Source organism: Balaenoptera musculus, chromosome 15 (genome assembly GCF_009873245.2).
Source record: "Balaenoptera musculus isolate JJ_BM4_2016_0621 chromosome 15, mBalMus1.pri.v3, whole genome shotgun sequence".
Taxonomy (NCBI): Eukaryota; Metazoa; Chordata; class Mammalia; order Artiodactyla; family Balaenopteridae; genus Balaenoptera; species Balaenoptera musculus.
In genome coordinates, this window is record NC_045799.1 from 27,001,232 (window position 1) to 27,015,395 (window position 14,164).

Consider the following 14,164-nt stretch of genomic DNA (forward strand, 5'->3'; position numbering starts at 1 on the left):
CTATCAATGAACACATGAACTCTGAAATTAAAAATACAATTTACAACTATTACTTTTAAAAAGAGGAATATTTAGGTGCAAATCTAACAAAACATGTGCAGGACTTATGTACTAAAAACTACAAAATGCTGATGCAAAAATTCAGAGAAGATCTAGATAAATTGAGAACCCTACCGTGTTCATGGATTGGAAAACTCAGCAGAGTAGAGATGTCAGTTCTTCCCAGGTTGGTGTGCAGATTTAATGCGATTCCTGGGATCAAAATCCCAGTAAGATTTTTTTGTAGATATAGATAATTCTAAAATGTATGTGGAAAGGCAAAGGTATTAGAACTAGAATATCTAAAACAATTTTGAAAAGAAGAATAAAGTGGGATAAATCAGTCTAACCAATTTCAAAACATTATGTAGCTACAATAATCAAGACTGTGTGGTATTCACAGAGAAAGAGATACAAAGACCAAGAGAACAGAACAAACAGCCAAGAGATGGACCTGCACAAATATGCCCAACTGAATTTTTAAAAATTATTTATTTGGCTGTGTGCGGGCCCTTGGTTGCAGCATGCGGGATCTAGTTCCCTGACCAGGGATCAAACCTGGGCCCCCTGCATTGGGAGCGTGCAGTCTTAACTGCTGGCCCACCAGGGAAGTCCCTGCCCAACTGAATTTTGACAAATGAACAAAAGCAATTCAATGGAGGAAGAATAGCCTTTTCAATAAATGGTGCTGGAGAATTGGATATGCACATGCAAAAAATGAACCTAGGCTTAAACGTCATACTTTATATAAAGTATAAAGTACTTTATATTTTAACTCAAAATGGATCACAAACTTAAGTGTAAAATGTAAAATTATAAAACATAGAGGAAAATATTTGGGATCTAAGAGCTAGGCAAAGAACTTTTAGATTTGACACTACGAGCATGGTCCATAAAAGGGAAAACTGATAAATTGGACACCTTCAAAATTAACAATTTCTGCTCTTTAAAAGACTCTGTTAAGTCAATGAAAAGGCAAGGTACAGCCTAGGAGAAAATATTTGCAACCACATTTTGACAAAGGACTACTATCTAGAATACATAAAGAATTCTCAAAACTCAACATTAAAAAGAAAATCCAATTAGAAAATGGGCAAAGGACATGAACAGATATTTCACCAAAGAGGATATACAGATGACAAATGAGCACATGGAAAGATGTTCAACATAGTTTATCATTAGGGAAGTACAAATTAAAACCACAATGATATAGCAATACACAAGTATCAGAATGGCTAAAATAAAAAACTCTGACAACACCAACTGCTGGAAAGGACACAGAGAAACTGAATCACTCATACATTGCTGATGGGAATATAAAATGGTACATCCACCTTGGAAAATAATTTGGCAGTTTCTTAAAAAACTAAGCATGCAACTACCATATAACCCAGCAATTGTACTCCTGGGCATTTACCCCAGTGAAATGAAAACTAACACACAAACCTGTACTTGAATGTTCATAACAGCTTTATTCATAATAGCCCCAGACTGGAAGAAAACCCAGATGTCCTTCAATAGGTAAATGGTTAAACGCATGGTGGTATATCCATTCCCTGGAATACTAGTCAGCAATAAAAAGGAATGAACTGTTTATACACTCAACAACCTGAATATAGCTCTAACGAAGTTGCTGAGTGAAAAAGGCCAGTCCCAAAAGGTTAGTATATAATGTGTGATTCCATTATAAAAACTCTTTGAAAGGACAAAATTATTGAAAAGAGAACAGAACAACAGTTGCTGGGGATTAAAGATAGGGTACGTTGGGATGGGGAGGAAGAGGGGGAGGGAGGGGAAGTGGGTGTGGTTATAAAAGGCACTATGAGGGATCCTTGTGGTGATGGAAATATTCCATATCTTGACTGTATCAATGTCAATATCCTAGTTGGATGCTGTGCAATAGTTTTACTCTGTTACCACTGGGGGGAACTGGGTAAAGGGCACATAAGATCTCTCTGTATTATTTCTTACAACTGCATATGAATCCACAATTAAAATATTCAATTTTAAAAATTAACAGTTTTTTTTTTGTTTTTTTGGCTGCACAACTTGCAGGATCTTATTTCCCTGACCAGGGATTGAACCAGGCCCTTGGCAGTGAAAGTGCAGAGTCCTAACTGGACTGCCAGGGAATTCCCAACACATCTTTAGATGTCTGGATAATGGCTACCTTTATCGAGGAATGATTAGAAGAGGGCATGCTGGTGATGTTCTGTTTCCTGATGTGGGTATATTAAGTTTATGAAAATTCATTGAGCTGTAAAATTATGATATACTCAACTTTCTGTATATATAACAGAACTCTATAACAAAATACACCACAAATAAAGTTAAAGGACTACCTATAGATTAAGAAAAAATATTTGCGGTGCTTATAATCCATAAGAGATTTGGACCAAGTACATAAAGAACTACTACAAATCATTAAGAAAAAGACAAACTCAATAGAAAAATGTCTAGAAGCTATGAACAGGCAATTAATAGTACAGGAAATTTAAATGACCAACAATCATGTTAAAAGATACTCAACCTTACCAATAATTACGAAATGCAAATTAAAATACCAAGGAGAGGACTTCCGCTTTTGGTTATGATGTAAAAGAATGTAAAAGACTTTCAATCCTATAGTAACAATGAGGAAAAAATGTACAAAATAAATATACTTGTCCATGGGGCTAGTGGAGAGCAATAGACAAAAGAAAACTTGATGAACTGATTCCAGAGAGAAACAAGGCCTTCATGGGGGGGGAGCAGAGAGATGCAGCCGTTTCCAGATCTGGGCTGGTTGCCTGGCCTGGGGTGGGCAAGTGGAGGAACAAGCCGGCCGTGGAAGAGAGAGTTTGTGGCACCAGGAGAAATCAGCTGAGCTTATACAATATGTAGGATGGCAAAACAAATCAAAATCTGGAAGGGCCCATTCCAAAACCAAACCAAACAAAACCAGATTCTGGCAAATTTGCTTAAGAAAGGAACAGTAGAGAAAACAGTACAGCTGAGAGAAAACCCAAACTCCATGTTTACATGGTGTTTGCATTCCGGCAGCCCTGCCAGAGTTGAATTCAAAAATGAACAACAAAAACAACAAAAATCAAACAAACAAACAAAAAAACTGAACTGCAGTCCAATCTCCTCCCAGGTCAAATACTAACAAGCTCAAAATGGCAGTACAGGAGGCTAGGCTTGGGGTGAACTCAGTGTAATTAAAGCTTTGGTCCAACCCATGTTCTCAGTGCATATAAAAGTTATGTTTACACTATACTGTAGTCTATTAAGTGTGCAATAGCATTGCGTCTTTTTAAAATGTACATATCTTAATTAAAAAATACTTCATTGCTAAAAAAAGTTAACCATCATCTGAGCCTTCAGTGAGTTGTAGTAGTAACATCAAAGATTGCTGATCACAGATCATCATAACAAATATAATAATCATGAAACAGTTTGAAATATTGTGAGAATTACCAAAGCGTGACACAGACACGAAGGGAGCAAATCCTGTTGGAAAAATGGCACCAATAGACTTGGTTGATGCAGGGTTGCCACAAACCTTCAATTTGTAAAAACATAATATCTGTAAACTGCAATAAAGCAAAACACAATAAAATGATGTATGCCTGTATACACACACACACACACACACACACACACATATGTGGGTGTGGGTGTGTGTAATTTTTTGGTCTTCACTGTTCTTTATACACAATGACCAGAATGGAATATAAAAAATATAAGACATGCAATAATAAAGCAGAAAAATGTAATGCATGATCAAGAGGAAAAACAACCGACTGAGATAAACTCATAAATGACCCAATTATTGGAATTATTAAAGACTTTAAACAGATATTATAAATGTGTTAAAGAATTTACATGAAAAGGTGGATATAATGAGTAAATATATAATTATATTAAATATATATTAAATATATTTAATTACATTTAATCAGTATAATGAGTTATTGCAGAAAAGACATTGAAAGTCTAAAAAATAACCAAAATGGAAAAATATAGAACTGAAAATTATAGTATCTGAAATTAAAAATTCATATGATGAGCTCAACAGGGGATTGGACATTGTAGAAAAAAGGATAGTAATGTTAGTCAAAGGGTACAAATTTCCAGTTATAAGAGGAAAGAGTTTTGAGTATCTAATGTACAGCAGGGTGACTATACTGTATGATAGACTTGAAAGTTGTTCAGAGTAGATCTTAAGTGTTCTCACCGTAACAACAACAACAACAAAATGGTAGTTATGTGAGGTGAAGGATGTGTTAACTAACCTTATTGTGGTAAACATTTTACAATATATATATGTGTATCAGATCGTCACATTGTCCACCTTAAATCATACAATGTTTTATGCCAATTATATCTCAATAAAGCTGGAAAAAAATTTTAAGATAATAAAATTGAAGACAGGTCAATAGAAATTATTCAATCTGAATTAGAGAAAGAAAAAATTTAGAAGAACAGAATCTCAGTGCCTTATGGGATAATATCAAGCAACCTAACATACATGTAATTGGAACCCCAGAAGGAGATGGGAGCAAATAGGACAGAAAATATTTTTTGAAAAAATAATGGCTGAAAAATTTCCAAATTTGACTAAATTATCAAGTCACAGATCCAAGAAGCTCAATTAACTCCAAGCAGAATAAATACAACACACACACACACACACACACACACACACACACACACACAAAGGCAAACAAACTATAGTCAAATTGCTGAAAACCAGAGAAGTGTTAAAAACAGACAAGGGAAAGAGACACACACAGATGTGTGCGTGTATGTGTGTGTGTAACTGCCGGGGCAGTGGTGGGGAGACAGTGTAAAGGACAGCTGACTTCTCATCAGAGACAATGCAAGCCTAAAGACAAAGGAACATCATCTTCTAAGAATTTTAAAAGAAAGTTCTTCAAGTAGAAGGAAACCTATACCAGATGGAGATTCAGACCTATAAGAAGGGATAAAGAGTGGAGTAAATTTGAAATACTTTCTTCCATATCTTAATTAAAAAAAAAAACAGTTAACTATGTAAAGTGAATATAATGAGAATGCATTGTAGGGCTGGGACTTCCCTGGCGGTCCAGTGGTTAAGACTCCACGCTTCCACTGCAGGGGGTGAGGGTTCGATCACTGGTCAGGGAACTAAGATCCCATGTGCCATCTGGTGTGGCCAAAAAGTAAAAAAAACAAACAAACAAACAAACTGGGCTTCCCTGGTGGCGCAGTGGTTGAGAATCTGCCTGCCGATGCAGGGGACACGGGTTCGAGCCCTGGTCTGGGAAGATCCCACATGCCACGGGGCAACTGGGCCCGTGAGCCACAACTACTGAGCCTGCGCGTCTGGAGCCTGTGCTCCGCAATAAGAGAGGCCGCGACAGTGAGAGGCCCGCGCACCGCGATGAAGAGTGGCCCCCGCTCGCCGCAACTAGAGAAAGCCCTCGCACAGAAACGAAGACCCAACACAGCCATAAATAAATAATTTTTTAAAAACTACATTGTAAAAAAAAAAAAAGAATGTATTGTAGGGTTTATACATATTTACAAGTAAAATATATGACAAAAATAGCAGCACAAAAGATGGGAGGGGAGTAAACAGAGCATGCTGTTCTAGGGTTCTTACATTGTACATGAAGTGGTATAATATTGAGTCAAGGTAGATAGTGATAAGTTAAGGATGCATATTGTAATTCCCTAGAGCAGTGGTTCTTTTTTTTTTTTTTAATGAGTTTATTTATTTATTTCTTGGCTGCGTTGGGTCTTCGTTGCTTTCTCTAGTTGTGGCAAGCCGGGGCTACTCTTCGTTGGCATGCGCGGGCTTCTCTTGTTGTGGAGCACCGGCTCTAGGCATGGGCTTCAGTAGTTGTGGCACGTGGGCTCAGTAGTTGTGGCTCACGGGGTCTAGAGCGCAGGCTCAGTAGTTGTGGCACTCGGGCTTAGTTGCTCCGCAGCATGTGGAATCTTCCTGGACCAGGGATGGAAACCATGTCCCCTGCATTGGCAGGCAGATTTTTAACCACTGCACCACCAGGGAAGTCCCAGAGCAGTGGTTGTTGATGTGTGATCCAAGTACTCCTCAAGGTCCCCAACTCTCAGGGGTACACAAAGTCCTCCCCTTTCAACAACATATCTTTGTGAGGCTAGATTTTCTTCCTACTCTTCAGGCAAAACAACGTATCACAACTAATACAGAAAATTTGAGAAGCTGAATGTCTTCTATTCAGCCAGACATTGAAGAGCGTCACAAAAAACGTAAAACAACCACCACTCATCTCAGTAAATTTGGGGAAGGGAGAAAATAGTTATAGTTCATAAAAATATGTTATTTATGCTTCCATGTAATGAGTATGTGATTGCTTTTTAAATGAATTAATAAATAAGTATTTTTTTAATTTATCATTTAAAATTTCTAATGTGGTAAATATTGATAAGTATAAGCCACATAAACAAAAGTTATTAGAGTCCACAATGATTTTTAAGTTGTAAAGGGATCCTGACGTCAAATTTTGAAAACTACTGCTCTAAAGTAGTGAAATATTTCAAGCTAATCCAAAACAATAAAGAAATACAAGTTCAAATCCATCAGATCGGAGAAAATATTTAAAATCAGGCAAATACCAAGTGTTTGAGAGAATGTGGAGAAATGATAATGATGCTGATGGGAGTGTAAATTGGACAAACTTTTGGAGAGAAATTTGGCATATTAAAACCATCAATTACTATTTCATACACATTAGACTGGCAAAAATCTAAAAGTCCAAGTTTTAGCAACAATGTGCTAAAATGGAAACTCCTCCTCTGCCAGTAGAAGGCACTTTGAAGAACCACATGGCAGTATTTAGTAAGTTGAATGTGCATATACTCTACACCCAGCAATTCTATCCTAGATCTACACCCTAGGTAGATACCCTACATATGTACTCGGCAATATACATACAAGGATGTTCATCTGTAACTGTTAATATTTTTATGGAAGTAATCTGCAGCACACACTGTTGGTGGTCCATCCTTATCCCTTGGGCATTTGCCATTCCTATGCATGCAAATCACAGGGCTTTCCTCTGCCAGCACCTGCAGTTCTTTACCTGAAGTCTTCTTCTATCCCTTGGTCTGCTCAGCCAGTGCTTGGAGTAGATCTGAAGTACCAGGGAGTTAACTGCCCTCCCCCCAACAGCATAAAACCAATGATGACTGAAGTTTATGGATAAATCCTCCAGCTCTTTCATCACTTAGTTGGGGTAAGTCTACAGTGTGTTCTACACTATCTCATAGGAATCCCCGGTGGAATGGAGCCCCACTTGCCCACAGCAATAACCTGTCAATAATGCACTTTTTATTGGTTTCTTTCCCTTAGCTGTCTCACTTCCCCACTTCCCTGCCGATGCTTACTGGAATCACCTTCCAGGTAAACGATCTGCTCTCACATCCTTATCTCAGGGTCTGCTTCTGGAGGAAACCAATATAAGACACAACCTAAGTGCCTTTCAGAAGGCAGATAGATAAATAACTTGTGGTATATAATGGAACTTATACAGTAGTTAAAATGTATCCAGAGCTACATGCACCAACATGGATAAATACTGAAAGTATAATTTTGTGAGACAAAAGCAGGGTGCAGAATATAACAGTATAATGCCACTTATGTAACTTTTATTCCTAGCCACTCGGGCAGCTAGGGGTGTCCATGTGACACAATTTGGGTCAATAATATAAAAGCATAAAACTGCTAAGGAGGGTAGATTCCTGGGAAGTGTTTATTCTTTTGATTTGAGAAAGAGATAAATGGCTTGAGTCTGCCCTCCCCCCTTCTTCCCATCTTGATCATGACATGAAGGCTGAAGCTGTAGCAGCCACTTGGTGTCCATCAGGAAAATGTGAAGACAATCACAGAGACACTAGCTCTGGCATTGTTGAACCACTGCACCAGCCATCCAGACTCTTTGTTACATGAGGAAAAGAAATACAATTTTTTAAAGGTACTATTAGTTGGGTTTCCTGTTACTTGTAGCTAAATGCATTTCTAATCAATATCTGCCCTGATAAAACAGGTGGATGGATCCTGTTAACTGAAGTGCTCTTTGTTTTGTTGAGGTGGGAGTGGGTGTGTAAGTTTAGGGCCAGGATCTGGAACACAGTGGAACACTGTGCATGCAAGAGTGAAAGGTTTGAAATTGGTGGAAAGGAGTCAGTACAGAGACAAAGAAGGCAAAGAAGATGGGTGCTGCATGAGAGAAAGGTCAGAGGCCATGCATGCCCGCCCCGGTGGTGGTGTAGCCAGGAAGGGCATTAGAAAGAACAGAAATATATAATGAAATAGGGAATAGAAAATTCTAAAATATTTGCCATGGTGTGTGCAATGTAAACTACCTCCTCTAATTCCCACAAAAATCTTCAGTAAAGTCTGCATTGCTCACTCCTGCTTTGTGCAAGTGGATTCTTTTTAAGAAATCCAAAGAGGTACTGAGTTCTATAACCAGGTTATTGATGCAGAGTGATGCAGAAGTTCAGAGTGCAGTTGACATTTGCATTGTCAAGTCAACTTCACATGGTTGTTGAAGGAGGCAAGGAAACACAGTTAGATACAACATGGGCCATGGAGTCCAACAAGCTCTGCCACTAACAGATGCTATGGTCTTGAGCAAGTAACTTAGCCTCCCTGAGCTTCAGTTTCCCCATCTGTAAAGTGGACATAAGAGTAGTATCTATTTCAAAGAATTGTGGTAAGGATTCAATGAGATATACAAGTAAAATAACAAGCCCAGGGCCTGGCACATGGTAAGTGCTCACTTATTATTTATTATCATTATCATTATTGAAGTGAAGAAGTGGGGAGGGGGCTTCCCTGGTGGCGCAGTGGTTGAGAATCTGCCTGCCAATGCAGGGGACACGGGTTCAAGTCCTGGTCCGGGAAGATCCCACATGCCGCAGAGCAACTGGGCCAATGAGCCACAACTACTGAGCCTGCGCGTCTGGAGCCTGTGCTCCGCAACAGGAGAGGCCGCGACAGTGAGAGGCCCGCGCACCGCGATGAAGAGTGGCCCCCACTCGCCGCGACTAGAGAAAGCCCTCGCACAGAAACGAAGACCCAACACAGCCAAAAATAAATAAATAAATAAATAATTTTTTTAAAAAATTAAAAAAAAAAAAAGAAGTGGGGAGGGAGAGATGGACAAAGGGAAGGAAGGAAGGCAGCAAGCAAGCAGGCAGCTAGTTCTGGGTTTACTGGATTGGGTAGGACCACTCACCGCTCTTTTCCCTTTGGCAATCCATGGCCCTTGTAATTTTGATTCTGCAATGAGAAAAGGAAAGTGATGTAATTTTATACATATCTACCCTGCTTCCCAAATCAACTTACTGTAGATATTAAAATGCTCAAACTATCAGACTCAACACTGCCCAGATGCTATGACATGAAGGTTCAGCCTGGCCAAGTTCTTATTAGTCAACATGTGCCTAGTAACTTGGTCCTTGGAATGAACCCCCAAGAATCCAAGGGTCCACCTCACTGTAGGCTTACTCCACAGGCATGACCAGTATAGTGAACACCCGGTTTTCAATGCTCTAAAAGTCCAACCATGACCCCCAGTTTGAGGGCTGAACTCAGCAGGCTCTGAGAGAAGGATGTGGACCTACTCTAACCTTGAATGTTTGATTAGACCCATGATCCAGGAGGAGCTGGATCAAAGACTCAGAGCAATGTTAATTCCTTCTACCCAAAATGGACCTTCCAAATCCTCAAAGGGTGGTAGGTATTATTCTCCTCCAACTATGTCCAAAACAGTTTCGTCCTCAGTCCTGATAAGACTGATCCCTAAGGCAGATATGAAAAAAGAACTAGAAATTGGTCCTATGCAGGATGACCTTTGCACCTTGGACAGATGTGCCATCTGTATTAGTTTTCTACTGCTGCATAACAAATTACCACAAACTTAGTGGCTTAAAACAGTGCAAACCTATATCTCACAGTTTCCTTGGACCAGGAATCTGGGCACATCTTAGCTGGATCCTATGCTCAGGTCTTGCAAGGCTACAATCAAGGTGATGGCTGGAGTTGTGTTTCTCCTCTGGACCTTGGGGTTCTCTTCCAAGATCATCCAGATTTTTGGCAGAATTGTTATTTGGGGTTGTAGGACTGAGGTCCCTGTTTACTTGCTAGTCATTGGCTGGGACTGCTCTCAGCTCCTAGAGGCCACTTGCAGTTCCTTTTGAAGTGGCCCCCATAGGCAGTTCACAACATAGATGTTGTTTTTCTTCCAGGCCAACAGGAGCATGTCCTTCTGATTTCCAACCCTCCCTCCACTCCAACTCAGCTATGGCAGAGTCTTATATAATGTATTGTAATCATGGTAATAACTATCCCATCAAATTCACAGGTTCTATTGACACTCAAGGGAGGGCATTATACAAGGTGTGTACACTGAGGATGGGAATCTTGGGGGCCACCTTAGAATTCTGCCTACCACACAATCCTACCCCTCAAAAAGCCAGTGGAAGGGGATAGAGCCCCTCTAATTCCTCCAGAACTAGTCAAGTGTCCTAATCTTTTTTCATAATATCTTTTCTATTCTCATATGTTTATGTATGTTTATTCAGTTGCTCCAGAGTCTTTGCTTGAAAAACCTTCCCTTTCCTCACTGAATTGCCTTGCCTCTTCTGTCAAAATTCAATTGACTATGTATATGTAGGTCTATCTCTAGAGTTTATTTTGTTCTATTGACTTATTTGTCTACCCTTATGTCACTACCACGCTGTCTTAATTACCATAGCTTTCTAGTAAATCTTTGAAATCAGGTAGCGTAAGTCAAACTTTTTTTTTCAAGATTGTCTTCGCAATTTGAGGTTCTTTGGACTTCAGCATAAATGTTAGGATCAGACTTTCCTGGTGGCACAGTGGTTAAGAATCCGCCTGCCAATGCAGGGGACATGGGTTCAAGCCCTGGTCCGGGAAGATCCCACATGCTGCAGAGCAACTGAGCCCAAGTGCCACAACTACTGAAGCCCGTGCGCCTAGAGCCCATGCTCTGCAACAAGAGAAGCCACCGCAATGAGAAGCCCGCACACCACAATGAAGAGTAGCCCCCGCTCGCCACAAACTAGAGAAAGCCCCCGTGCAGCAATGAAGAGCCAACGCAGCCAAAAATTAATTAATTAATTTTTTTTAAAATGTTAGGATCAGTTTGCTATTCTATCAAAAAAAGTATGTTGGGTTTTTTATTGGGATTGTATTGAATGTACAGATCATTTTGGGAAGAAGTGACACCATAAACTATTGAGTTCATCATTCCATGAATATGGTCTATCTCTATTAATTTAAGTCTTCAATTTCTTTCCACAATGTCTTCTAGTTTTCAGTATAGAAGTCTTGAACGTTTTTAATTAGATATATTCATAGGTCTTTGATTTTGTGATGCTATTGTAAATTTTTAAATTTTAATTTTCCTATTATTTGATAATAGTATATTGTGGTAAACAAAATAATGCTCCCTCAAAATGTGTCCATGTCCTCGGGCTTCCCTGGTGGCGCAGTGGTTAAGAATCCGCCTGCCAATGCAGGGGACACGGGTTCGAGCCCTGGTCCGGGAAGATCCCACATGCCGCGGAGCAGCTAAGCCCGTGCGCCACTACTACAGAAGCCAACACGCCTAGAGCCCATGCTCCGCAACAAGAGAAGCCACTGCAATGAGAAGCCCGCACACCGTAACGAAGAGTAGCCCCCGCTTGCAAAAGCCCGCCCGCAGCAACGAAGATCCAGCGCAGCCAAGAATAAATAAATAAATTAATTAAATTAAAAAAAAAACAATTTAAAAAAATGTGTCTATGTCCTAATCCCTAGAACCTGTGAATATGTTACATTACATGGCAAAGGGAAATTAAGGTTGTAGATGGAATTAAGGTTTGGAATCAACTGACTTTAAAACAAAGAGATTATCCTGGAGTATACAGGTGGGCCCAATGTAATCACTCATTTTAATGCTCTGGGAGGGAAATAAATAAATTTATTTCTTTAGGTACCATTCATCAGAGGTGCAACACGGGATAAGAAGCGGGTTGGGGTGGGAGAGCTGGATTCTAGAGTAATTCATTCCTCTCTCTGGGTCTAATCTTTCCCACTTCTGAAATGGGGGAGTTGGCCTATGCACTCCTAGAGGGCAGGGGCTTGTCGGATTCACCTCTGTGCTCCCATTGGCCAGCACTGGGGTCGCCTGGGAAAAAAACACATTAGCGTTTTGGGGGTGGATGGATGGAGGGATGGATGGATTATAAATGGATGAGCGAGTCTCAAGAGGGCGCGGGGTGAATAGATCTCTAAGAGCTTTTCCAGGTCAGGAAATCCGAAGTTCTGAGCTTCTCCGGGGTCACAGAAATCGCTGAGTACAGTTTAGAATCCTAGAGTTTCATAAATTTTCCGCCAGCAAACTGGGTTTCTTGGACTCGCGCAGGAACTCCGGCGTTGCGCGGCATGCCGGGACTTGTAGTTTTTTTCTCTGAACTCATCATTTTCTTCCCATTCTAACCGGAATCCCTCCACGAGGACCCCACAACTTCTGAATCCCTCCGCGATTTCCCTCCCTCTCTGGGACGATGGAACATCTGGATCGAGGGGCACCCATACCTTCTGTCGCGACATGATACGATTCCCCAGGGCCCGACCCAAACCGTCACCGCGTCCCGCTCGAGCTTTTGCGTCCCGTTGCCAAGGCGACGGAGGGAAGGATCTGCCGCTCTGATTGGATGAGGCAAGGACACGCCGTTCGGCGCAGCTCGCAGACTCGAGCTGATTGAAGCCCTTGCTTGCCATTGCGGCCCGGACCCCTCTACTCCCCTCTACTTTCTCTCCCAGCCCCACGCCTCCGCGACCCTGGGGCACACCGGGCCAGAGACCGGCTGCCAGCCGCGGGCACTCACTGCCTAGCGGCTCCTCCGGCTGCACTTCGGTTGACCTAATAGCGCTGCGTCTGAAAAGTTGTCAGTTTTTGGTCAATGCGATGGTTCTAAGTTTCCTTACTCGGTCCCTCACTGAGTTACCTGGTCAGCAGGTCACCTGGCTAATCGGTCACTTCTGATCTCTCCCAGTCACCCTAATTCTTAGGCACCAACTATGCCAGGACTTGCCTCAACGCCTGCAATAGCCTCCTGTCTACTAGTGCCCACTTTGCCCTATCCATTCCAATTCATTCTCTGCACTGCAGGCAAAGAGCTCTTTAAAACACAAATCTGATCTTGTCTCTCCCCTGCATATAACCTGAAGTGGCAATTTATTCGTCATTGCACCCTGTATTGACTCCCTGTCCTTCCCTGCCTCACTTCCCCACTGCCCTGGAATCTATATACCTATATCTATATAGCTGACTAGAAACTATTTTAAAAATTTTGTTGTTGTTGTTATTTTATACCAACAAAACATAAGTTATGTAGGAATGTATCTAACAAAATATATGCAAGACATTCATTAAACAACAAGTGTTTTTTTTTTTTTTTTTTTTTTTTTTTAAGAAATTCACGTTCTTTTATTTATTTATTGATGGCTGTGTTGGGTCTTCGTTTCTATGCGAGGGCTTTCTCTAGTTGCGGCGAGCGGGGGCCACTCTTCATCGCGGTGCGCGGGCCTCTCACCATCGCGGCCTCTCTTGTTGCGGAGCACAGGCTCCAGACGCGCAGGCTCAGTAATTGTGGCTCACGGGCCCAGTTGCTCCGTGGCATGTGGGATCTTCCCAGACCAGGGCTCGAACCCGTGTCCCCTGCATTGGCAGGCAGATTCTCAACCACTGCGCCACCAGGGAAGCCCAAACAACAAGTTTTTATTAAGCATCTACCCTATGTCTTGCCCCATTCTTGACTCTGAGGATACAGCAGTGAACAAAACCAACAAGGATTGTAGAATTAATATTCTCATAGAGAAAATTACAAAACATTATTGAAGGACATTAAAGAAGGCCTGAATAAGTGGAGGGATATACCATGTACGTGGATGGGAAGACTCAATATCATAAAGACGTATTTTCCCAAATCCAATCAGGATTTTTGAGAGCCCTTATCAAACCAAAACAACAAAGTGTATTTGTTGGGGAAGGGAGATATTTCTCTGCCTATCAAGTCACATTATGGTGCAGGGAGAGGC

At 41.1% G+C, this 14,164-nt stretch overlaps 1 protein-coding gene across 1 annotated transcript in view; it reads right to left on the reverse strand.

The window, feature by feature from the left end:
- TTLL9 (tubulin tyrosine ligase like 9) overlaps nt 1-14,164 on the reverse strand; it is a gene marked incomplete at its 5' end in the record, with an annotated part of 71,758 nt that overhangs the window by 47,768 nt on the left and 9,826 nt on the right. Inside the window, 1 exon segment of the mRNA XM_036825249.1 lies at nt 9,291-9,334. Within this exon segment, the coding sequence (XP_036681144.1) occupies nt 9,291-9,334 (44 nt within the window).